The 24936-nt window shown below is 34.7% G+C and overlaps 1 protein-coding gene across 9 annotated transcripts in view; it reads right to left on the reverse strand.

Annotated features, from left to right (window-relative positions):
• Window positions 1-24936, reverse strand: part of KLF12 (KLF transcription factor 12) — a 418858-nt gene that overhangs the window by 131640 nt on the left and 262282 nt on the right. For all 9 annotated transcript variants that reach the window (XM_054586431.1, XM_054586424.1, XM_054586427.1 and 6 more), the window contains one exon: window positions 10787-11333. In XM_054586431.1, coding sequence (XP_054442406.1) covers window positions 10787-11333 — 547 coding nt within the window. The remainder of the gene's footprint in view (window positions 1-10786; window positions 11334-24936) is intronic.

Here is a 24936-nt window from a genome sequence, read left to right on the forward strand (position 1 = left end):
CAGACAACGGAAAAGGCAATAAGGTAATGAAATAGAGATCATTATAATTACTTATAGTAAATATATTAGATTTGAGCCAAATATATTGAGCTAAGAGATAATATATATAAGATAAATTGGTTTATAATTTGGTGCGTACCTTTCTAGAAGAAGAAATTTGAATGAGGTCTTTACCAGAGAAGAAAGTCCTTCCAGGAAAAAGAAATTACATGATAAAGGTAGGGTTGTCATCCTGAAAGTCCATGGAAATTGGGTAGCTGGGACAGGGTATCTGTTTGGTGGAATAGCAACCAATTGGGGTGGAATATTGGTAGGAAGGAGCCCTGCTGGTTGTCATTTTCTGTTGTTGTTTCTTCTACTTTACCACACAAGGGAAGGTTCCTTTTATAGTTAGGGTTTAGGGCTACAGGCCATCACCAGCCTTAGCATTCCTAGGCATCTCAAGCAAAACATTGTGCCAACACTCTTTGTTCACTCATCTCTTCATTTAATAAATGACTATTGAGCAATTTACTAGTGTGGGGTACAATGCAATATGTTGAAGAAACAGTAGGTAATGAGGCTTAGATAGATTCTGGGAAACACCAACCTATCTTGTCCTAGGAATAAGGACTTACAACATACACAGCACTGTATAAGTAATGACAGTTTTTACAACATAGGAGCTTATTCTTATTGGAGGTCACCCAAGGCCCACTAGGTTTTTCTCAAGCCCGGGAAACTGAGAAATCCATAAACCATGGGATTATCTTTCTAATTCCACTCTATTTCTACTGAACTTTTCCTGAGTCCCCAGCTATTGAGAAGGCAATTCTCTGATGAATTCTCCAAGGGTTATTCCCAGTTATCTGTTTCACCAAGTTCTCCTATTTTCTGTCTTCCTGAGCTCTTGCTGTCCCAAGACATAACACTTCCTTTTTCTTTCATGCAAATGTGCAGGATGGGAAGTGGAACAAGTAGGTGGAAGTGATGCTTTTTCTTTCTGGCCCTAGTTTTTCTTTTCTTTTTTTTTTAAGCTCTAAAAACACAGTGGATAAGTTAGGTTTCGAGTTCTAGTTTAATTTAAAAAGGCTATATACACTGCACTCCCTGACTGACAACCAACCCTAAGCTTACCGGAAAAATCCAGGAGCAATCAGAATAAATTGTTTCACGTTGTTTTTAAAATTCTACCACTAGATGGCAGTACAAAGACTGTAATTTTCAATATGGATCACTGAGTTTCTTAATTACTTCTGGGATAGGTGATTTGGTTAGATAGGGAAGAGAAAGAAGAATCAAGATTCAGGAAAAGGTGGCATGGTGAGAGGTGGAGGGAGATAGAGACGGACAATTGGGGGAAGGAAGGGGATGGGGGAAGGAAGGGGATGGGGGAATGGATGGAAGATGGAAAGAGGCAGGGCAGAGGCGAGAAGGCAGAATAGTCAAGGAGGATGCTTTGAGAAGGAGATGCAGAAAAGGAATGCACAGATGGACCTAGAGATTGTTATGCTAAATGAAATAAGTCAGAGAAAGACAAATACCTTGCGATTTCACTTATATGTGTAATCTAATAAAAAATAAAATAGGAACAGATTCATAGATACAATGACCAGACCGACATTTGTCAGAGGGGAGGAGGATCGGGGGACTGGATGAAAAAGGTGAAGGGATTACGAAGTACAAATTGGTAGTTACACAACAGTCACAGGGATATAAAGTACAGCATAGGGAATAGAGTCAATAATATTGTGATGAATATGCATGATACGAGCCAGGTGGGTACTTAAAGTACTGAGGGGACCACTCTGTAAAGCACATGATTTTCTAACCACTTTGCTGAACATCTGAAACTAATTCAGGATAATATTGAATGTAAATTGTAATAGAAAATTAAAGCAAATAAAAATAAAAAGAAAGAGGACAGAAGAATGGGGCTGAGTTAAAGGTCAGAGGACTCCAATGTAGTCTCTTTCAAGCTTCGTGGATAGGAACCACAGTAAGAAGTATGTATTTCAATATGACTCAGCGTGCGCGTGCGCACACATACACAGTACCCATGTGCATGTATACAAACAGACTGATGAACAAGAGTTTCATAATATAGTACTATTTGGGTGATCCTATCAGATATTTTAAAATCTACTTCATTCTTTAATTTTCAAACTGCTCATTATGAGTTACTAAATTCATTTCCAAATTGACCAACAAAAAAATGAGCCACAGGGTAACCAATATTATTTTAGTGTATACTGGGGCCAGCTGTTCAGAGGAGGTATTTTTAAAATCATCATCACTTGGAGTAATGGACATTCCTGGCCATAAAATCAACCATAAAACATTTGTTGAATAAATGAACTAATTAATTGAAGAAAAAAAGACGGTAAAGCCACCTGGTCATGAAGAGCCCATTTAATTGGCCAAAGATCAAAGTAGCATTTCCCCCACATAACGGTGGCTAGAGGAAAAATAAAGTATGTGATGATTACTCTGTAAATTAGTAGTTGTTCTTTTATTTATTGGATAGAAATATGTCAACTTTTTCTTTTCTAAAGAATACAAAGGAGAATACCAGTCAATCAGATTCTCCATTAAAAGTGGAAAACAGGCAGAGAGAAAGAGCTGAGAAAATATTAACAGTTTAGAACAGAAAAAGAATGATTATTAAAGAAATAAGAATATAGGGTAAAAACCATAACCAGAGAGTTATAAATAATTAAAAAGCCAATAAAAACAGTGCTGGCAATGATTCTAAGACCAAGTTTCCCTCCTGGATCTTATATTCTTCTTTATTTAATTTGTTCCATCCAGGTGTTCAAAGGTATTGGGTAAAACGTCCATTTACTAAATATACATGTATGTATATATTTCCAACACTCCAAAGTTTTTTGTAGTGAGTATGTATGTCCAAATATCATCAAGTAATCCTAAAAATACCTGTAATCTAATAAGTAAAATAAGAATTTCCTTGTAGCATAACAGTACCTTTACTATTTGAAATTAGAGGCTTTACATTTGAGAGAGAAAAAATTATTCTTAAAAATGAAACTACAAAGGAAACAAAGACATTATATTTCAGAATCCAATATGTAATGTTCCATCTATCAGAGAAGACTTTTCAGGTATGATAACAATGAATGTAGAGACTACTACATTAGGATATTATATTAGTTACATTCCTCATTTAAGCACGTGTTGATATTTATGTAAATAAAAATTAGATGTTTTTTACTATAGGACAAACTTGCCCTAACAAATTACAATGGTATGATACATATCACTTTAGAACAGAATGAACATGAAGTCCTTTTTTTGTTAACCTCTTGCTTTAGCTACTATATCTAATGAATGGACTTGTTTCTTGTCTATATCTTAACTTCCTTAAGTAATATCTACCAATGAATGAAACATCATCTCTGTCTTTTTTTTAAGGCTTTATTTAGCTTTATTTATTTATTTATTTTTAGAGAGAAGGGAAGAGAGGGAGAGAAACATGAATGTGGTTGCCTCTTGAGGGGAACCTGGACTGCAACCCAGGCATGTGCCCTGACTGGGAATCAAACCGGTGACCCTTTGGTTCTCAGGCCAGCACTCAATCCACTGAGCCACACCAGCCAGGGCTCATCTCTGTTTTAATGTACATCCCCTCTGGTATTCACACTTTTCTTTTTGCCTTTGTACTTGTATTTACTATTTAACAGTGTGGGGGTAGGGGGAGAAAGCTAATCAGACTCACTCCTTGACATTTTACAGTTTCCAAGGAGCTTACCTAGGGTTCTCTCTTTTCTGCTTATTCTCTTAAAGAAATATAGACAATTTCTGTCTCTTGTCTGAGCCAGTGATTGTTATCAAATCTTCAAACTAATGCAGTTTGGCCAGATGGAGCAAAGGAATCAATACAGTCAAGGTATTTCAGAAAAACAAAAGCATAGGAAGCCAATTTTTTGGTGGACTCTATATAAATTCTTGTGTATGCCCAGAAGTGAAAAAAATACAGATGTTTTCTACTCCATGTTGAAAATCAGGTAAAAACAAACAACCAGTGACCATTGTATCTATAAAATATGAAATTTTTTGAACTCCTATTTAAAATTCAATTTTCCATAAATATTGGCTGACTCCCTTTCTCACTATTTAACAAGTTCCTGTCTTTGTTATATAATGATAGAAATGAAACACTCAAGTCCTACCTAAGTCTATTTTTAAAAATGATAAACCAGGCCTTGGCTATTGTGGCTCAGTGGGTTCAGTGACAGCCTGTGAGCCAAAAGGTCATCAGTTCAATTCCCAGTCAGGGCACATGCCTGGGTTGTGGGTTGGGGGCATGCAATAGGCAACTGACTGATGTGTCTCACACATCAATGTTTCTCTCCCTCTCGTTCTCCCTTCCTTCCTCTCTTTCTCAAAAAAAGAAAAAAAAAGAACAATAAACCAAAAGTCATCAATTCTCCAGTCCCACTTCCCAATAAACAACATTTAAAAAAAAAAAAAGAACATAACTAGGTGGTCTGTTGATAAAAATCAAATTCAGAATTAACATATGAATCTATATATAGTAGTTATCATACTTAAGCATTAGTATACGAATACATTTACCACAGGAAAATGTGGTAGTTGAATCACTCAAGAAGCAAAGACAACCAAACACATAAGCAAAGATCAGCTGTCCCAGACTATTCTGGGCATATGAACCGATGACACCAGGATTCCAGTGAATGGTGAACTAAAAGAGGACATTTGTAAAGTACACAGAAGAAGCAAGTCAGGGACAAAATGAACTGTGATCTTAAATGAGACATCACTAACATCAAGTGGGAAAGCTAGAGACAGAAGAAAACTGGTGAAACAAATAGATCTGAAGCGGGGGGGTTCATGCAAGCAAAACTACAGTTGCAGTCCACGGTCAGGAGCTATCTCCCACAAGCGATTGCTGTGACAGCCATATTTCCTTTCACAAATATAAATGGCAGAGAACTAAAAATACACTTGTGGCTTCTTCCTGGAGGCTGCTGAGAAAAGCAACAGACTGTAGGAAGAAAATGGAGAGTATTTCAGATTTGTTCCTGAGCACACCCCTTTGAAACTCCTGAATGAGTGCAAAGAAAATAAGGCATATTTTTGGAGAATTGGTTACTTCATCTAAATATAATAAGAAAATAACACTCTTTTAAAGGAGATAACCAAAGAAATTATGTGCTCAAGTGGGGTTGGTTTCTGGACAGCAGTATCAATATGCTCTTGTCAGGTATTTTGGAAAAAATGGAATTTATAGTTAAGGACCTAATCACATAAAAGCTTTAAGTCAGGAACAAGGTACTTATGACCCCATAATAAGTTATTTTTCAAGCATGACACCATTACAATAAAAGGTCTTAATGAAATAAATATGTTCTATAAACTTCCGGTTAGACTGGGCTGCTGGGATTGCACTTTCATGAAAGAAAATGTGGCTGCATAGAAAACTGGAGCTGAGTTCTTCCCTCCAGGTAATCACTTTTATTAGAGTCATGTGGACATACAGCCACGTGACAGGCTTGGCTGGCTGAGGAGAAGACAGTAGTGGGGAAAGGGGGAAAAAGAACAGATCATCCACATAACCTATTAAAAAAAGAGTGGGATAGTGGTCAGAAAAGAAATTGGGCAACAGTCAAATACCCACCTGGATACACCAGATTTTTCAATTCTGACTGTTAAAAAATCACTGATCAGTGTCATTCTTACTCAAGTCTCATTTCTGGGCATCAAGGTAATGCCTGTCCCTCCAGCTAGATGGAAAAAGGACCAACTCAGGTATGGCAGGGAGGAGAGAAATCCTTTTTTTTTAAGTTCTTTAGTTGGATTTTCACAGGCTGTTATGGTATTGGCCTTTAAGTATTTTGAATTTCCAAAATGTAGTATCTATTAATATTCAAACATCTTTAAATAACAAATACAAATTACTTTGGGTTAATCTTTTGTTTTGAATGAATTCTGTATATTCTACTAGGTGATGAATGAGAAACATTTGATCTTATATTTATATTAATTCTGGTATCGTTTTTATAGTTCTCCAAGTTTTACTACACATTCTTTTGTTTGCTTTTCATTGTTAATCCTAGATGATCTTCTGTTTTCACATTTTCCTAAAAATTTTGTCCATCGAACAAAATGACTTTCGAATTCGTATTAATTACAAGATGCGGGTTACTTCCAGTGTAAGCAACAAATGTGCAATTAAGGGCTTTGCTTCTATAATTCTTTCCTCTCTAGAATTATCCATTTTTAACTATCTACTGGATTATTCTCAATAGAATGCAAATATGCTCTACTATCTCCCTGTTTTAAAATCCTCCGTCGAGAGCTTAAAAACCTTCCCAACTATCATTCATTTCTCTACAACTCTTTCCAGCAAAACTACTCCACAGAGCCATCTAGACTTCAGTCCCCCTTCTCTCACCTCCCATCTGAACACAAACGCACTTCAGTCTGCCCTTAGTCCCCACCGCTCCACTGACACACTGTACCACCAGTGAACTTGACCCCTACCAAATGCTCAATTCTTAGTCCTTATTTTATACGGCCCCTTAGCAGCTTTTGATGCAACTGATGGCTCCCTGCTTGGAATACTCTCTTCACCTGCATGCTCTTTAACACTCTCTTCTTACCCCATTAGCAGATGAGAAGGAAGGAAGAAGGAAGGGAGACCCTAAACACCCCCTACTTTTCCATCAAGGCAGAAACAAAGCTGAGAACAACTTCACATGAGATGTAAGACCCTCTATGCTTTCTGCTATTACATATCTGTAAAAATTAATGAAAATCTGTGAACTCTACCCAAAACTTCCCCAGGCTGAAGTGAAATTCTTTTATGAGGTAAAACAATCCCTTAGGGTCTTGTTTATAAATAACATGTTTCAGGTTAATACTGGTAACAAAACTCGGGCCTGACCAGTCTACCGGCTGTCTCTTCTACATGGAGAGCCTTCGACCCCTCAGCACTATCACTCTGAGAGACTATCTACTACTTCATCCTTTGGTATCAAGCAAAAAAAAAAAAAAAACAAAGAAAAAGAAAAGGCCTTCCTTGGGAGAGTTTCTCTGAGATAGGTTGGTAACCTGGGCTAGCTAACAACTCATCATTCTTTTAGATCAATATTCTTTAAATACTTGGATCACACAAAATACTATCCTCATTTCACATCCTCTGATGTTAGTCAAACATATCCATGTAGAAGTTTTATCCAGAATTCCCAAAGCCTAACCACCCCTTCTGAGCATCACAGTACAAATACTTCTTCCAACCACATATAACACCCTCCATGAAAATACTTCTGTCAAATACTACTTTATCTGCAATTGTAATTAAACTTTGCCATCGGCAAATCCATGGCTAGTCTATGTTTTCATCCAACTCTATCTGTAATTACCAGTTATTTGTATAATTTGTTGTTTAATGTCTATATTTCCTAATAGATTATAAACACTCAGAAACAGCATCTGTTTTGATCAACACTATATCCTTGGTGTCAATAAAATGCCTAATACATGAGAGATGGTCACTAAGTACTTGAATGAACAAATGATTCAAGTCATATGCTACGTTATCTTAGACATGGATGAGTCCATTGATAGCCCTTTATGTAATGTGACACACAGTAATCTATTTCTCTACCAGAGACCAGATATGTTACACCAACTTTAAAAGTTATCAGCCCGTATAATCATCTACATTTATGAGAGTTAGTTTTCTATTTTTATTACTAGCATTTTGAAAATCTGATTACTTTATCATGTTTTCCTTTGCTCATCCAAACCAGATATACAAGCCCTCAGTGGGAATGGAAATAGGGGCTCCCTTTATCACTCAGCCACTTCATTGCTGGCCTTGAGCCCAGCTATATGGGTGCAGAACAAAGACTTGAAGAATTACTGAAATGCTCTTTCCTTTATTCATGCTGGGAGGTAGGTACACCTCCTCCGCCAGACACGTTTACCATCATCTAATTAATCAGCTAAACAATGAAAAAACTTATAAAATGCTGTAAGCAATATTTGTAGAATATGGTGATTATAAAAATTTAATATAAACTAATAAAAATAGAAAATATGGGCTTTTCCAGACAACTTCTCATACTAAACTCTCATCCCTTACAATTTGTTGTAGTAACAACTTTGAGAGGCATTTCTATACTGCTTCTTGGGAGCAGTTTTTCATTTTTAAACTTAATAAGTTTTTATTCCCTACAACTTTCTGTTTTTACAAGACAGGGAAAAAAAATTCTGAATGTTATTGCTTCATGTATTTGGCTGGGGAGATAATAATTATATATAACTGCAAGCATTTATGGATAGTTAATCAATGCTAGATGTTTATACATAAACTCCTACTTAATCTTCTCAAGAATCTTCAAAGATCAGTCAAGTTTTTAATCCCATTTTATCACTAAAGTAAATAAAGATTAGTGAGATTAAATAACTTTCCCAAGTCTAAAGTTGTAAATGAGAGAACTAGAATTCTAACTTGTAGATTCTTGATTCCGAATCTCAAACTCCTAACGTCCACATCTCAGGCCAGGGTGTTTATGATTACAGGAATATTTATTTTTGATATGAAACACCTTTGAATAAAAAACACTGCACATAACAAATATACTCATGTAGAGAACAAATAACATCCTGAGTTTTACCAAATTCTTCTACAAAGATGTATTTTCCAGAAAATTAAATTTTGGCAATATACTTTATATGTTATATACTTTAAATAAAAATAATCTCTCCCATAAAAATGATAACAGCAAATAAATGAGATATCTTTTTTCCTTAATTGGTGTATCAAAATTACTTTTAAAAAGGCATGAACAATGTTAAAACCCTTATTAATCAATTTCTTAATAAAAGCAGTATTTCCTTTAAGTGGTACCTCACAAAGACTGGATTCTATGATATACACATATATACTATATAAAATAATGTAACATGCAAGTTTGTATTTTTGCTATTTGCTAATTCCTAATTCTTAAAAAAATATATAAAAATATCTAAAATTACTATGCTGCACATCTGAAACTAATAAAAAATAATGTTGAATGTAAAAACTGTAATTTTAGAAATTTAAAAAAGAAAAAAGAATAGAAGGAATTGGAGTAGAATTTTACTAGGTACGAAATAAGTTGGGGGAAAATAAAGTCCAAAATAGAATACAATAAAAACCCTATAATTATAAAAGAAAATAAACTCGTGAGGTCTTCAGTTATGTTGTTATTCACATCTATTAGCTCATTTTGATTAGAAGTTTTAGTAATATCAAAGAGAGTTCAGCTCAAGTAAAAACCAATAAAAAAGACCCGTAGTCTCTCCTTTTCCTCAACCTGTTCATAGAGAACGTGGTGACACTAGTTCCTGGCCTTCACCCAGAATAGTACAAAAGAGAAATTGTCAGGGAAGCACAGTGTTTACCTCTCAAGATTGCAGTCTGTAATCTGACTGCTGTGAGTCAAGAAATATTTCACTTGGTAAAACTGGGAAGGTGAAATTTACTTCCTGTGCTACAAAGAAACTCACAGCACTTCTCATAAACACAACCTTGCCAAAGGTGAACATGCAATTTTACAGTGTATGTTTGCAAAAATTTCTCTAAGTATACAATCAAATGTTATTCCTATGCGTTGAAGCTGCTCTTACACAGGAACCTAAACAACTACGTTTACTGGAATTTTATGAGAAGGAAGTGTTTTATGTATTCATCAGTCATATTTTAGTTATAGGCCTCAATAGTAATATGGTTTTCAAAGCAAAAAGAAATACAATATAAAGTTTTAATCCATCACCATTTCTAAGTTCTGAAGACAAAATACATAGATATGTATTCAGTTTAAAAGAGAATGAACCAATGATCGTGGGATCGTGGACATTTTACATTTCTTCTAAAGAAGGGTGGCTTACTTTTTAGATTCATGGGAAAGAAAGAAAAAATATTAAAAACATGATTCTATTACAAGTTCCTTCTAGTAAATTGGGGGAGAAAAGAACTTAGAAGTAGATAAATAACTTCATGATCAGCTATAAACTGTCATATATAACTAACTAACTAGGTATTATTAAATATTCCCTTCTGTTCTTCCCAAGAATCTTCAAAGATCAGTCATGTTTTTAATCCCATTTCATCACAGAAGAAAATATTCTCTTAATATTAATACCGCATGTTGAAATATTTCCATCATACTAAGATATCCTGCTATTTAAAATAACGATAACTTGAATCTTATATAAATATAAGAGCTTAAGCTACATGATATTTCTGTAGCCAAACACTTAACTTGAAAATTATTTTAATGGCCAATGAATTTACAAGTTACTTAAAAGTGAATGAGCAGATTTCAAGCATTACAACTTCATGGTATTTTATATCATTGTCATCCAAATAAGTTCCAGCCTGAATGACTACAAGAACAAACACACTGATTCACTTTTGAAAATTTCATAATGGATCATTTCTATGAGGGATTTATGCATTTACACTTACAAGCTGTTATACTATCTATAGGTTGTCCTTCCCATCTGGGTATTTGAACATAAATGTTATTTTGCAAATACAGGTATCTAAATTATGCCATTAAATGACTTCCTACATAAAGTAGAGGCTAAGTAACACTGAATCATACACGTATGTAATCTGAGTTTAGTTCCTACCCTCGATGGCTCTGAGGTGCTATACACAGAACTTGTTTGGATACAGTGTATTTGCATACGATTTAGGGCCCACTCACTGAATGGAGGAATAGTTACCTCTAGTGCTGAAATAAATCAAGGCTTTGCTTGTGTCCCTTACCTTTGCCATGACTTCTCCCATCCTCCAAAAGCGGCACTACAATAGTGTTGTTCACATTTCCAGGTGACCGCACGGCTGTGTAGACAACAGGCACCGACTGCACCACCACAGGGATGCGGTGAACGTGACTCAGTTTGTTAGACTGTAAATTCATGGGACTTGAAGGCGGTACAGGATGGATAATGTGCAAAAACTGCTGGCCTCCCACACCAGATGCAGAGGCAACAAGGGGCCCTGGAGTTAATACTGTTGACGAAGATGATGCTGAAGATACTGATGTTATAACAGTGGGGGATGAGGCTGGACGACTAGAAGACGATGAAGAGGTTGAAGTTGAAGAAGGTGAGGAGGCAGACGCTGTCATGGAGACTGGGGAGGATGAAACGGCCGTGGGGGATGTCCTGGCTTTGTTGATAGACAAGTCCACTGGCTCAGTTTGTGTCTGGAAGTGGTCTACAGATAACGAGTCCTCCGGCGGCTCCCCTTTCACGTTATTTAACAACAGGGGAACAGCTTCCATATCGGGGTAGTTGTGGACGTTTGGAGACTGTGGGGAGAAAAGGGGAACACACATTTATCTTCGATAATCACACATTTTAATAGATGCAAGGTTTATTACTGGAATGATTATTAATTTTTCTCTTATTGCTATGAGACATTAATTTGGTCCCCAGGTATTTCAAGGATTGTTCTGTGGTTATCATCGTGATTAAAGTTGAGAGTACAAAAGTACAAAACTGAGTAAGAAAAGGCCTCTGCTATAAAGACACATCCATCCTGTTGGGAGAGACAGGCGTTGTTAAAATCCAGGGACAGTGCAGTGATTGTGGGACGGGGGTGGGGGGGTAGATCGGGGGGAGGGGGGGCGGCGGACAAGGGGACAAAATGGTAATGGAAAAAATAGAATATAAAAATGCTAAAAAATGGAGTGGGCAGCCACCATTCAAAAAAATAAAATAAAATCCAGTGAAATAGTATACTATGGAGGAGTAAGGGGCTACAGGAACCTAAAAATGAACACTTTTACAGAAAATTTTCTAAAAGACAAGTTCAGTATGTAAAGCATTATCTACACAAAACTGTTAAGGCTGATACTTGCTAAGTGATACTTGCTAAGTTTACATGCAATCTATTTAGTTTAAAACAGTCATTTTGTTGGGTCTCCTTCATTTATGAGTCTCTGTCTTCACAGTTATAACATAATGAAAATTCTGATTATTTAACCTTAAATACTGCTCCAGTTCTAGGTTCTAATATTTTATAATCTAAGGCTTACCCAACATTTTCATAATCTGAAGGCATAATGTTACCTGGCAACAATACTGGGAAACCTTCATATTTGATCAAAGAGCTACCATACAATTCTCATGAGCATTAAAAAAGGGGAACAAGTTCTCCAACCTCCCACACCTGCCTACCACGTTATTAAATACAAATCATTTCTAAGAATTGGATTATAATTTAACTCTTAGCGACAACAATATTTTTTCTCAAAACAATACGAAGAACTACTACAATGAACTTTTTAGGACATAATAATTTCAGAAAAATCTTTTTTCTGGAAATTTTAAATTGTCTATGACTGTTTTGTATACCTTAAGATACTGAATAATAGTTTTGACCAAATTCAATTTCATTCTTTTAAGTTTTAATGAGTAAAATATGCTACTACTACTGCTACTGCTACTACTACTAATAAAAACTACAAGATTCTACCCAGACTAATGGACTCAGCATTTTATTACCAGGCATTATAATTTATTCTTAAATTTACTCACTCATAAATTCAACACGTATTTATTGGATGCCTACTTCCAAGGCCCATAATGTCTAAGAGTTCATTTAGCAAGTATCAGCCTTAACAGAAAGGATTAGACTGTCACAGGTCATTTTGGTTATATCTCATTTGACTAGGCTAACACAGACATTATTGCTCTATTACATGAAAATCAGAAACACTTTTTTCAGTTTCATTATGGTATCAGAACAACAATGCCTAAAATTATATTAAATTGCTACATTTCATCTTTGTTTAATAAAAGATTTTGGTTTGCTACCCCCTCCCCAAAATTGGGCATACACTTAAAGAAACAAAACATGTTTCTCAAAACCTTTCTTTATAGAATATAAATTATAGCTCCATTCAAAACATACAATGCGCAGTAATGTAAGGGAATTTTATCCACAACAAAGAGAAGAGAAAGAAACCAAGTCAACAATGGTACCAGGTCAACTGAAAAGGAAAATGAGTTGATGTTTTATTGTTTTTTTTCTTTTTGTTTCTATGATAATATGATTACTGACCCACAAAAAGATAAAATTAGAAAATATAGAAATGAATCATCCAAATATCTCCTGCATGAAATTCTAAATAAAAAGATTTCATTTATGTACTGAAATTGAGAAATAATTTTTTTAATCTTCTCAGATATTAAGAAACAAAAAAGGAGAAACACCATAAACAACTATTTTTATAAAAAGCCATTATCATTATCCAGCCTTGTAACTAGAACAATATGTCAGTTGGTTCCCAGCATAATTTTTAAATTTCTTTATAGAATATTTTATGAAAGGTTGCTGTCATAAAAATCTCAACTGGTTTATCATTAAAATTATAAAATATGTCATTAAGCCTATGCTATTAAACACTGTTTGACTTCAGATATAATCTTGATTAATTTCTCTTTTTACTTCAGAAGGCATATCCAAAATTAATTTTGGATATAGTGACTACTTCCATCTCAAATTTTTCTTTGCCTGTCTACTTAGATACAAGTTTCCTGCATAAGTTTACAAACCAAGTGCTGAGCTGTAAGTCTCCATTGTAGAAACATTTATAATTAAACAAGACTACTTGAGCAGATTATGACAATACAGAAGGTGATAAATATGGAGCTTATCTGTAAAGAGATGGCTTCTGAGGCATCAAGCTTCACTGCACTTTTCAACCTGCATAGAATTCCCTAGGCTATGAACAGGAGCCTACCTTTGGAAGGTATCTGCTTAGTCCATCACTAAGACAAATGCTTATTCTTGACGCTGTTTTACAACACATGATCATTCCTCTTACAATTCCATGATGACTGTATATCAGCCCCTAGGAGTTTTCAAATTCTGGAGAACTACACAGTTTTTGCATGAGCTCACACCAAAATGTACAAAATGCTCATAAAAATTAGGAAGTATTTTTATCCTTCCTAAAACCTTCCAAAAACCAAACCTTGGAACTATGGATTATCTTATTTGGAACCATGGGCACATTATGCATGAATATATAAGCATGGACATCACAGAGGCACATGCTGGTTCCTTTTACATATGTAACAGTTGAAATGCAGCCAGCATGTCCAAAAATAACACGTCATCAGTATAAAGAGGACAAAATCCTTTTGTACCATTCATCTGTTTACAGTGTTGACATAATATCATATCCTCACAGTCCATACTAATCACTTCTGCTGTGATAATGTGGCGGGAAAATCCACCCATAATTCCAGCTTCAAGTTGTATGTATATATACACGTAAAGCCAGCAATACTGCAGAGATATGGTTTCAGAACAGCGATGGCACACTTGTGCTCCTCCTTGTAGGAAAGAGGAAAGACCTGAAGGGCTTATCGGGAAATCAGCATTAAGAATCCATTTCTTTGCTTTCAGAAAATGGAACGTAGAAATGCACTGGTTCACGAACCCAAGAACCAGGAAGCAATGGTGAGGCAATAGGAGTGCAGGAGATAACCGAGAACAAAAACTGGGAGGAACCAAGGGAAAATGCCAAAGGGAAGTACTTAGGGCAGTTAAAGTTAAATAAAGGGAAAGGAAGATACTATTTGAGAAAATGAGAAATGATGTGGGTATGTTTCCAGGAAACTAAGGGGTGGGGACACTGAAAAGACCAGAAATAATAAGGAAAACTTAAAAGTTGGAAGCACAATCAGGAAGAGACACTTCTGTAAAAAGAACAAAGCATTCCTTACTAAAACTTTACTCTTTGTTACTAACACTAATGGACTAGTGTCAACTAAACACTGTTGTTTGTTTTCATAAAAGCCCATGAAGAATTTTGCCTGGGAATGATACTGTTAGCTGACTTTTTGCAGTTGATTAAATATTAAGTTCAATATTATCTTTAAAAAAACCCACCCTTTTAAAGACATAAGATTATAGGGAAACACTGGACTTTTGCCCAAGAGAATGAGAATAATTTCATTTTCCAAAAGATTATATAATATCACTTGAAAGGGTCGACAAGTAATTTTTAAAATATAATGTCTTAAGAAATAATTGCATAAATACACAAAAGTGCAGCAAGGTAAAAAGTAACAACGTAACTCATAAAAATGTGTATATGAAAACCTAAATATAAACAAGCTTATTCTGTCATATTATCAATTTCTTCAAAAGTTTTAGATGACTTTTATTCATAATATAAATATTATACATAACATTCATATTCCTCTCAGTGATCTGGGGATTACATGTGAGCTTTTCTAATCACATAATCATTTTCCTGAACAAACATTTAAAAATGTAACTTCACCTTTTGGCATTTTGTTGAATGAATGTAAAAATTAATCTAAAACTTCCTATGCATTAGTATCCAGAGTATGAGATATGTCTCCTTCAGTCAGCCATTACTCTCAGTTGAATAAAAAGCATTTTTAACATTGGTCCTATATTTTAATCACAAGGAGATCTTAAAAAGAGAAGAAAAAATGTCTGCACCCCACTCTATCTTTGGAAAGTCCTTCAGAGATTTTTATGTGTAGTCATGGTTGAGCACCACTTGGACAACATTCTGTTAACTGTTAGCCAAGATTTATAAACTTTTTGTTTTGATTTACTGACACCAGGGACTTTTAGAGAAGTGGAATATATGTGCACATATATACGTACACACAAATATCCCTGGTTATCTATCCATTCATCTATTTAGCCAGCCAGGCAGCCAGCTTTGAAAATAATGTTTAATTTTGCCTTTATAAATTTTGAGATATAATCTCATGGCAGTTTTTAGAAAAGATTATAAAGTGACTTGCTTAATATTACATAGCTACTGGCTTAACTATTACAAGAATCTTTGTTTTAGAAACTGTCGTGTAGTTATTATAAAAAGAAAATTTGATTTGGACACAAAAGATCTCTGTGCAATCTTGGTATCATTACAATTCTCTAGGTTTGATATTAGCCACCTATAAAAGAGTGATGCCTATTCCAAACTCATACAATTGTTGTAATGATTGAGTTAAGGGTATTAAGCAATATGGAGAACTGCGGAAAAGCAACTGAATTTCCCCTTTTAGAAGTAGGAATTCCAAACACAACCTAATCTCTTACTACAGCTCTCAAAAGTGACTTCATTTATGGAATTCAGCATAAGACATATTCTGAAGCAGGATCGCACAGTTCAGCCTATGGAAGTATAGTGTTTGCTAAATAACCAAACAGGTATGTATCACAAAAGCAGCTGAACAAGTCAGGGTACTGTGAGCATATTTAGGGTCCACATATGATTTTGAACAAACACATTTTCTCTTAAAAGATAGAAAAAAGATATCTGAAACTATTCATTTTTTTCAGTATTTTTAGCTTAATTAGATTGGTCCACAGAATGACCATGTAACAGATAATGGAATATATTTTAATTAGCCTGATTTCTTAATTCCACACTAGAAATAACATATATCAATCCATAGTTCAGTTCATGTCCATTGTAGCAATATATAAATACATTAAAATAATTGGTATGGGCTGTTGACCATTCTTTAACAGTCTTTTATCATGGGATGAAAACAAGAGAGCATTGTTTTTTGGGGGGGGCCTCAGCAGAAAACTAGTTTATATAAGTCTTACTTTCTGACTTTGTGATTTTTTAACTGAATTTATTGGGGTGACACTGGTTAACAAAATTTTACAGGTTTCAGGAGCACAGTTTTAGAGCAGCACATCTGTACACCGTATTGTGTGCTCACCACCCCAAGGCAAGCCTCCTTCCATCACCATTTATCCCCCGCTGCCCTCCGCTGCCTCCCCACCCCAACAGCTGGCATTCACCGCACTGTTGTCTGCGTCCATGAGTCCCATCTCTCTTTTTTCCCTTTTTTGCTCAGTCCCTCCACCCACTCCAGCCCCCTACACCCTCGACAGCTGTCAGCCTGCTCTCTATCTACAACGGACTTTGTGATTAATTGAACATGTGCCTTCTATTGGGAGGTACAGAAAGACACTTGTGCACTTCATGAAAGAAGAAGGAAATAAACTAAACTGTAATTCAGTATCTTGTGATCACTTGTGCATTGAAGTTTATATGGTATTATTTTAAATGGAAGTACATTTTAATTAAAGAGCTGAATTCCTTGTCTTACAGAAAATGTATAGTAGTTATGTGCATTAGTTTTTATGCCTTCTTTTCCCTCATTAGTAAATGAAATTATAAAGATATGAACACCACGCTTAAAGCAAGCAACCTGCAACTCTGGCCATATTTGCTCTAAGTATAAAAGTCACAGAAAATCCATTTGTGAATAGAGCCTGCACTTCACTTACCACTATTTTGTTTTATTTTACTAAAAGGAAAAGTCTCTTTTTCAAGATTTGTCTTGCATGGGCCCTCATGGTTATCATTTACCTTGTTTTCAGAACAGTGATTTTTATCCTTTACACGTTCAAGAGCAAAACTCTTAAAAATAAGTGTTGCATAAGTGCGAATTTATAAAACTGACCGAAAAAAAAAATTAAAGCCAAGTATAGTAAAGAATGGGAGATAGAAAGAGATAAATTGTAGTTTCTCTAAAAGTATAGATCAAAGGAAAAAAAGGGACCAAGTAGAATTATACTACATTGACAATTGGGAACTTGGTTTCAAAGTATTGAGTGAATTGTCTACTGCATGTAAGAGGAAGTTATTTGAGTATTTAATTCACTTGCTTTATGTCAATTTCTCAAGTGTTAGTTTATAAGGAATGTTTGATTCCTTGAGAAAATTCATAATACATGCATAACACAATGGACTCTCCATTTTACATTTATGTCTCTATGCTTTCACAAGTGAACTAAAAATGCTAGCCTTAAAAAAGGGTTCAATACACACAAATTTATTCCAAATTTTCCTTATTTACTAGTTGTTATGTTTTTCCATGACCCATTCATTTCCCAGGACTTTCATGTATCATATTATTTATGCAAAGCAGTCAGAATCTATGTTAACAGTTGATTACAAATCTGAAACTGGCCTAGCATGTATGTGTTGTGGTCATATGAGGTAAGAAGAATTCTCCTATATTGTGGTGGAAGATAAAAGAGAGCCTATTCATGCATCTTTAAAATTAATTGCAGACATTCCTAACCAATGAAAATACTGACAGACATGTTTCGACATGAACATGTGTTATATATCATATTATATCATATCAAATATTTAAGAAATACATAATATTGCATAATATAATTGGTGAATACTGAATTACACTTGCTAGATAAGAACATTGTGCTCAAGATATAAACCATTAAATCCTACTCTCCTGGTCAAATGAAATAAAGAAGTAGCATCACCAAAAAGAAAAAGAAAAAAAAAAGTCCAAAAGGAAATCTAGGAAGTTAGTTTTGCTTACTTTCTTACAACTGCTATCAAACTGAACCTCACAAAACATGCGCAGATGTCCTAAAAATAAATTTTATGTTTCCAACTATATGACATTTTGGAAAAGGCAAAACTACAGAGACAGGAAAAGATCCACGGCTGCCAGGGGCTTGGGGGAGGGAAGGGGAGGGATGAATAATGAAGCGCAGATTTTCAGGGCAGAAAGACTCTTCCGAGTGTTACTGCAATGTTGTTTGCATGTCACTATGTGTTTGTCAAAGCCCACAGAACTGGACAACACAAAGAATGAGCCTTAATGCAAACCATGGACTCTGCTTAATAATAATGTACCAATACAGTTTCATTAATTCACTATATGGAACAAATGTGCTACACTTACACATACTTTAATAATATGGGAAACTGCAGCAGTGGGCGGGAGAGGGATGCAGGGGGTGACACTCTTAGTTACAATCTGCCAAGTAATTCTGTAAGCCTCCACATGTGCCAAAAGAATAAATCACTAATTGGTTTTTAAAAAATACATTGAATTCGATATTAATGTTAGTGATGAGACCCAATTCTGTCCATTACTTTGTCTACTACTCTTTGTAAAATTAATAATCCAAAACTCTTCACATTTATGAGTTACAATAACAAGGTAACTGTTATTAGCTTATCTTTTCTACCTTTTATCAAAATTTTGTTCTTTTGGTTTTATGTTATTATCATTCAGTGACTGATAATTTAAAATATTAATTAAAGTTTCACTATCTATGAGAGAAAAACATGCCTTATAGACGAAAGCTCATTCACCATCGGCCATAGTGTCACTCAGTGCCTGAGACAACGTTCTGTTAGTTTTCTATTTCAAAACATGCAATAATGTTTACCATTATCAATCAGATTAATCTTCTTTGCTACCAGACGAAACTTACTTTTGATTTCATAAATATTCACCACTGAGTTATTCTTATATCTCACAGTAGTGAAATATATCAAGTTTCAGAGGCAGAAAACCTAACCTCAGAGAGACTGAGGTAACCAACATTATTGAGATACAATTAACAAATAATATTATATTAGTTTCAGTTGTACCACATATTGATTTGATATTTTTATATGTTGTGAAATTTCAAGTGTTGGCACAGTGAAGGAGCTTTCAAAAGATGGTCATTCTGTGAGGCAGAGTATATATTTCATAGATTTCAACAATCTTAATACCATGCAAATAGTACTTTAGAGGCTTTTGGCAAAAAAAATCCCAGGGGCAACATCAACGCTGATCAAACAAGTGTTATATCTCACGCACATTATACAAGAATTGATGTGGTCTATAAAACTGTTAGATAACTTTAAAAAGTGGCTCTAGTGAGGACACACACTGGCGCCACAGTTGCACATGGAGATCCTGGGGTAAATAACACAAAATTTGAGAGTTAGGGAAAAATTAGTATTGAAAGCTTATACATTATTCTCTTTTTAAAATATTGATTTTAGAGAAAGAGAGGAAGGGAAGAAAGAAGGGAGGCAGGTGGTAGGGAGGGAGAGAGAGACAGAGACAGGTGCTGATTTGTTGTTCCACTTATTGATGAATTCACTGGTTAGTTCTTGTACGTGCCCTGACCAGGAGTCGAACCCACAGCTCTGGTGTACCAGGACAATGCTCTAACCAACTCAGATACCTGGCCAGGGCCTACATTATATTTTATAAAATATGACTTTCAATTTGTTTTGTAACTAATTTAATATATTAAAATATTATAATCATTAAAGTTAAATTATAAGTTTAATATTCAACTTGGTTATAAAACTTTCCTTCTGGAAAAATAGGGGATAACTTAATACAGTGACTTGCATTTAGACATATATGACAATTAGGGATTTTAATAAAGTACCCACAAATATTTAACCTTGACCATTTTAGAAATAAAAATTACAAATAACAAAGTGGGTGTAAAAGAGAAATAAGTGTAGCACAATGATTTTAACCCTAGCTATGAACTGCAAATATCAATGAAACACCTTAAAGGTCTGTAAGTCACAAATATATGTAGATTTGTAGACAGGGATATATAGAGGCACAAATATAGTTTAAAAATGTGATTCCAATGATCAGCTCAGTTTGGGAAACAACATTCAACAGCATGAGAAAATGCCATCTATATAATATTAAGTTAAAACTCTTAGAATATAAAACTGAATGTAGAGAATGAACTTAATTTTGTCTTCCCCCAAATATTTGCATTTATGCATAAAAATAAGAAAAATGGCTAGCAAAACTCTTCAAGAATATTAATAACGGCTTCTGCATTTGGTAAACTTTTGGATGATCTATATATCTTTTTAAGTTTTCCTAATTTTTCCAAATCTTCTACTGTGATTCTGGGCTAGTTTTAAAGGAAAAAGAAATATATTTTCAGAAAGATAAAAACATAAGTAGTGTACAGGTATATATTTTTAAAATCTACAAAAGTTACAGAGGTGTTTATAACTTTTAATCTGGCCTTTCTGTTCCTAGATCCTAATGAATCATATGTTATTACAAGAAAAATTACTCTACTATACTGTTTTTAGGTGAAAATAAAATTCTATTAAAAGATCCATTTGCCATGGGTGTTACTAATATCAGTTTTAGATTGGTGGTATGGTTATTCTACAGGAGTTAATGTATCTTCCTACATAACTTAGAACTAAACTACAGAAAAGAGCTAAATATAACTGATAACTAAAAGTACACAATTCCATTTCCCCCGATGTCCTCTTGAAAATTCCAAGCTGCTGCATTAGTTTATTGGGCAAACATTTTCATATTTGGGAAACTAATGTGAACAATTATATACCAATGTATGGGAACTATAAAGCATTTCATGTTTTTGATTAAAAAATACTTTCACTCAATCAAGGTACCTTTAGAGGACATTACTATTAAACATATAATCAACAATAAACACTGTGATAAACAATAATCAACACTGTGATAAATCTGAGGATGCTGCAAAAAGATTTTTAATCCTTGCCCTGATAGAAGTAACTCTTCCTGTGTGCCCGCCCCTCTGCCACTGGCGATGTAATGAGAGTTTCATCACTTTTTTTAATGAACTACATTCATTCAGTAAACATGAAATGTAAAAGCAATGGAAATGTTTCAACCCTGTGCTATAAAAATTGGAGGGCATTAAAAATGAGTTTGAGGAGCAAAGTTGTGCTTTTTAAATCAACTTCAGAGTTTACATACCAAACAAGTAAATATGCAAATAAGTGTTATAGACACCTCACAATAATAAATTAATAATTAAATCATGATTATTAAAAATGTAAAAAAACCATTTATACTTAATATTTATTACAACATTGTATGGTAGAATTTCCTCCTCCCATTTTATAATGAAGAAATATAGTCCCATAGAAGTTGACAGCATCGTCCAAGACCACAATGTAAAGTAGATCTGTGTGTTATTCTTAAGACTGAATTTTTTCCCACTATGCTGCCCTCAGCAGCTCTGGAAGATGGAGGGAATTTGTGTTTATATATGAGGAAGTTTTCCACGCAGTTCACACGCAGTTGGCATTGGCAATATCCAACAGAAGAGAGCATGAAGACAGTCACTGCTTGGACAGCTGTCTGGCAGGCACCAACTCACTTTTCCCACATACCTGGCACATAATAAATTTGATGGCATGGGGCAGACAGCATTATAATGTATTTCTTACTTATTTATCATTTGTTCTCACATTAAGCTTTAGGATAACAGCAACTAGAAAAATTATTCTTAATTTAGGAATAGCATTCACATTTTGTGCCGTGGTCATACTCTGTGTGATATGTTTGAAAGAAATGCACAAAGATGAGAGAAGAAAATAGGAAAACCAAAAGCCTAATTCGGTTTGTAGCAGAAAAATTAGAAATCTAAGTAGGAAAATCAGCTTATCATCTATTTAATTTTTTTGTTCCTCTTCTTTTAAGCCAAACATTCAGAAATGAAAAAAATATATACCATGTTTAGTTTTGACTAATGATGTGAATATATTCCTTGGTAAAAGCAGTATAATCAAGTATAACATTTGTAAATGGAACAATAAGTGAGAGGCAATGAATGTGGTTTTGTAAAAAGGGTACTCGCCAGAGTTCCAGTTTAGGTTCTATCATATAGGACCAGTTTACTCATTGCCTCGTTAACTTCTAATTGAAAATGACCTCAATTATGCTATAGCACAGTCAGGTATCTATTATCAACTGCAGCCTTACGAGATCCCACTGGTCCTGAATTAGATACCACTCTCCTGTGCTTCCAAAGCACTCTGAGGCTTGTGTGTCTTTCTCTAATGAGGCTATGAGTACAGCACCTATCACAGTTCCTAGTACAAAGTAAGCACTTAATTAAAGCTCATTACTAAAGCTCCAATTGATCCCTAAAGCCCTTATTAACTCTAAAATTGAATAGCTCTATGGAATTACTCCATGTCTGAAACTTAATAACAATAAATATATTTATTAATAATTATAGCATTAAAATTAGAGGTGAAAGTTTACATCAGCTCATTCCTTCATTAAAAAAAGTTTGACTTATTAATTGCCATTAAAAAAATTTCTCTCACTATGGAACTTTAAGTGACTAGTTTCAATATATTACAAGATAATTTTTTAAAAGAAGAGATGAAAGAATACTTCCAATGGGTCTAAAACCTAACATATAAGTCACATTTTATATATTTGTCAATTTGAAGTGCTTTATTTTTCTAATAAATAAAAAATGCACACATAGATTTGCTAAGTATATCTCAGTAGTAGAAAGTTAAAAGATAACATTTACTGCTTCTGAAATTTAATTTTGTCTATCAAATTTAAACCAAAGTTACTTATGATTCTGTATTTTTTCTGTCATTCAGTAAATAATACATGGACAGGAAATTATAAATTTTATAGTTAAGTATACTGATAAATGTATGTGTCTGATCACTGTTAATTTTCTATTCAGTGGTAACAAATAAAAATGCCCTCTCTGCTGCGCAGGGTGCCCTGTGCCAGCACCCTGATTTTGCCCAGTCTTCTCTCCAAACTCTGCTGCATGCTTTCCGTGTATTTCCTTCTGCCTCCCTCTCTCCTCTTATCCTATTGGGTTACTGTGCCAAGTTCCTTTAAGTTAATCTCATTTGACTAGAACTTTTGCCTATCTACATGCCATGGTCTCCAATTTCATCTACACATCTGACATATCTGGTTATCACAACTCAGGGCAAGGGTGGTAGGAGAGTCTCCATAACAAGGATGAAAGATCAACAATGCCAAGGTTGAGAAACCTGGCACTAAGCTATCAGCCCTTTCCTGCTATCTCTTTTCCTCTACCATCCTTTATATACCCTTAAAAAAAAAAAACTTTTTAGATCCATTTGTTTTCCTCTACTTTTTTCCTCCTTGACTTCCTTTATATTTAACTGTACGTATGCAATGCAAACATTAGTATGTGCATCTCTGTGGGTATGCAGTATGGCTTATGTATTGGTATGAGTGCTAGTTAGGATGTATACACTCTTGTGACTATTTAGCATAAAGTACACTTAAAAATTATGGGAGGAATGTGTAAAAGTGAGAATATGCACAAAAATTAACTTGAGGTATTTATCTCTATGCAGATGTGTATTTGTATATTAATATCCCTTCATTTTGTTAGTTTTCATTCTTGTGCTTAAGTGCATGAATAAAAGAGTTTATACATATATATACACAAATATGTGTACACACACACACACACACACACACACAGAGTGTCAATAACCATCAAAGTGAGCTGGGTTTGAGTCAAAGAGCTTAAGTCACAAGTGAATGATTCCCATCTCTGTTAGCATGTGCCTTCCCATTAAAGATCCTGGATGTCAGGCCGGAGGATGCCCTACTACTAGTTAAATCTAGGCATCAAACCTGAATAAACTGCACCACATATAAAGGTGTAATAGCAGGTACATTTAACATGTGGAGATGCATGTGGTATATTCCCAATGTAGGAAACTATTATTAATCACATTTTACAGACATAGATCAGAGACTTGGGACGAGTTAAGAAATATCCCAGTGGCCAAACAGGTGTAAGTGGCAACACCAAGACATAATTTTTAGTGATATCCATCAACAAATCCATGGATTCAACTATATGGCTTCCACAATTGACTCCATACTGCATACCTAGAGTAGATCAGGAAAAACTGAAATGACTGCAATCACTCCCATAACAATTTTTCCTTTCATCCATGCAATTTAAAGAAGACTAGAGCCCTGGCTGCCATGGCTCAGTGGATGAGCACTGGCGTGTGAACCAAAGGGTCGAGGGTTCGATTCCCAGTCATGGCACATGCCTGGGCTGCAGGCCAGGTCTCCAGTTAGGGGGCGAGCGAGAGGCAACCACACATGGATGTTTTTCTACCCCTGTTTCTCCCTCCCTTCCCTCAGTCTAAATAAATAAACAAATAGATTTTTAAAGAATAAAGAAGACTATAATGTTTAATAAAGAAAGGGTCAAAAAAGTTAAATGAAAGCTTTCATGGACTTCATAAACATATCTTACCAGAGTCATTT

The sequence above is a fragment of the Pteronotus mesoamericanus genome, unplaced genomic scaffold, assembly GCF_021234165.1.
Source record: "Pteronotus mesoamericanus isolate MK-2021 breed Mesoamerican mustached bat unplaced genomic scaffold, CSHL_Meso_final contig_94, whole genome shotgun sequence".
NCBI lineage: Eukaryota > Metazoa > Chordata > Mammalia > Chiroptera > Mormoopidae > Pteronotus > Pteronotus mesoamericanus.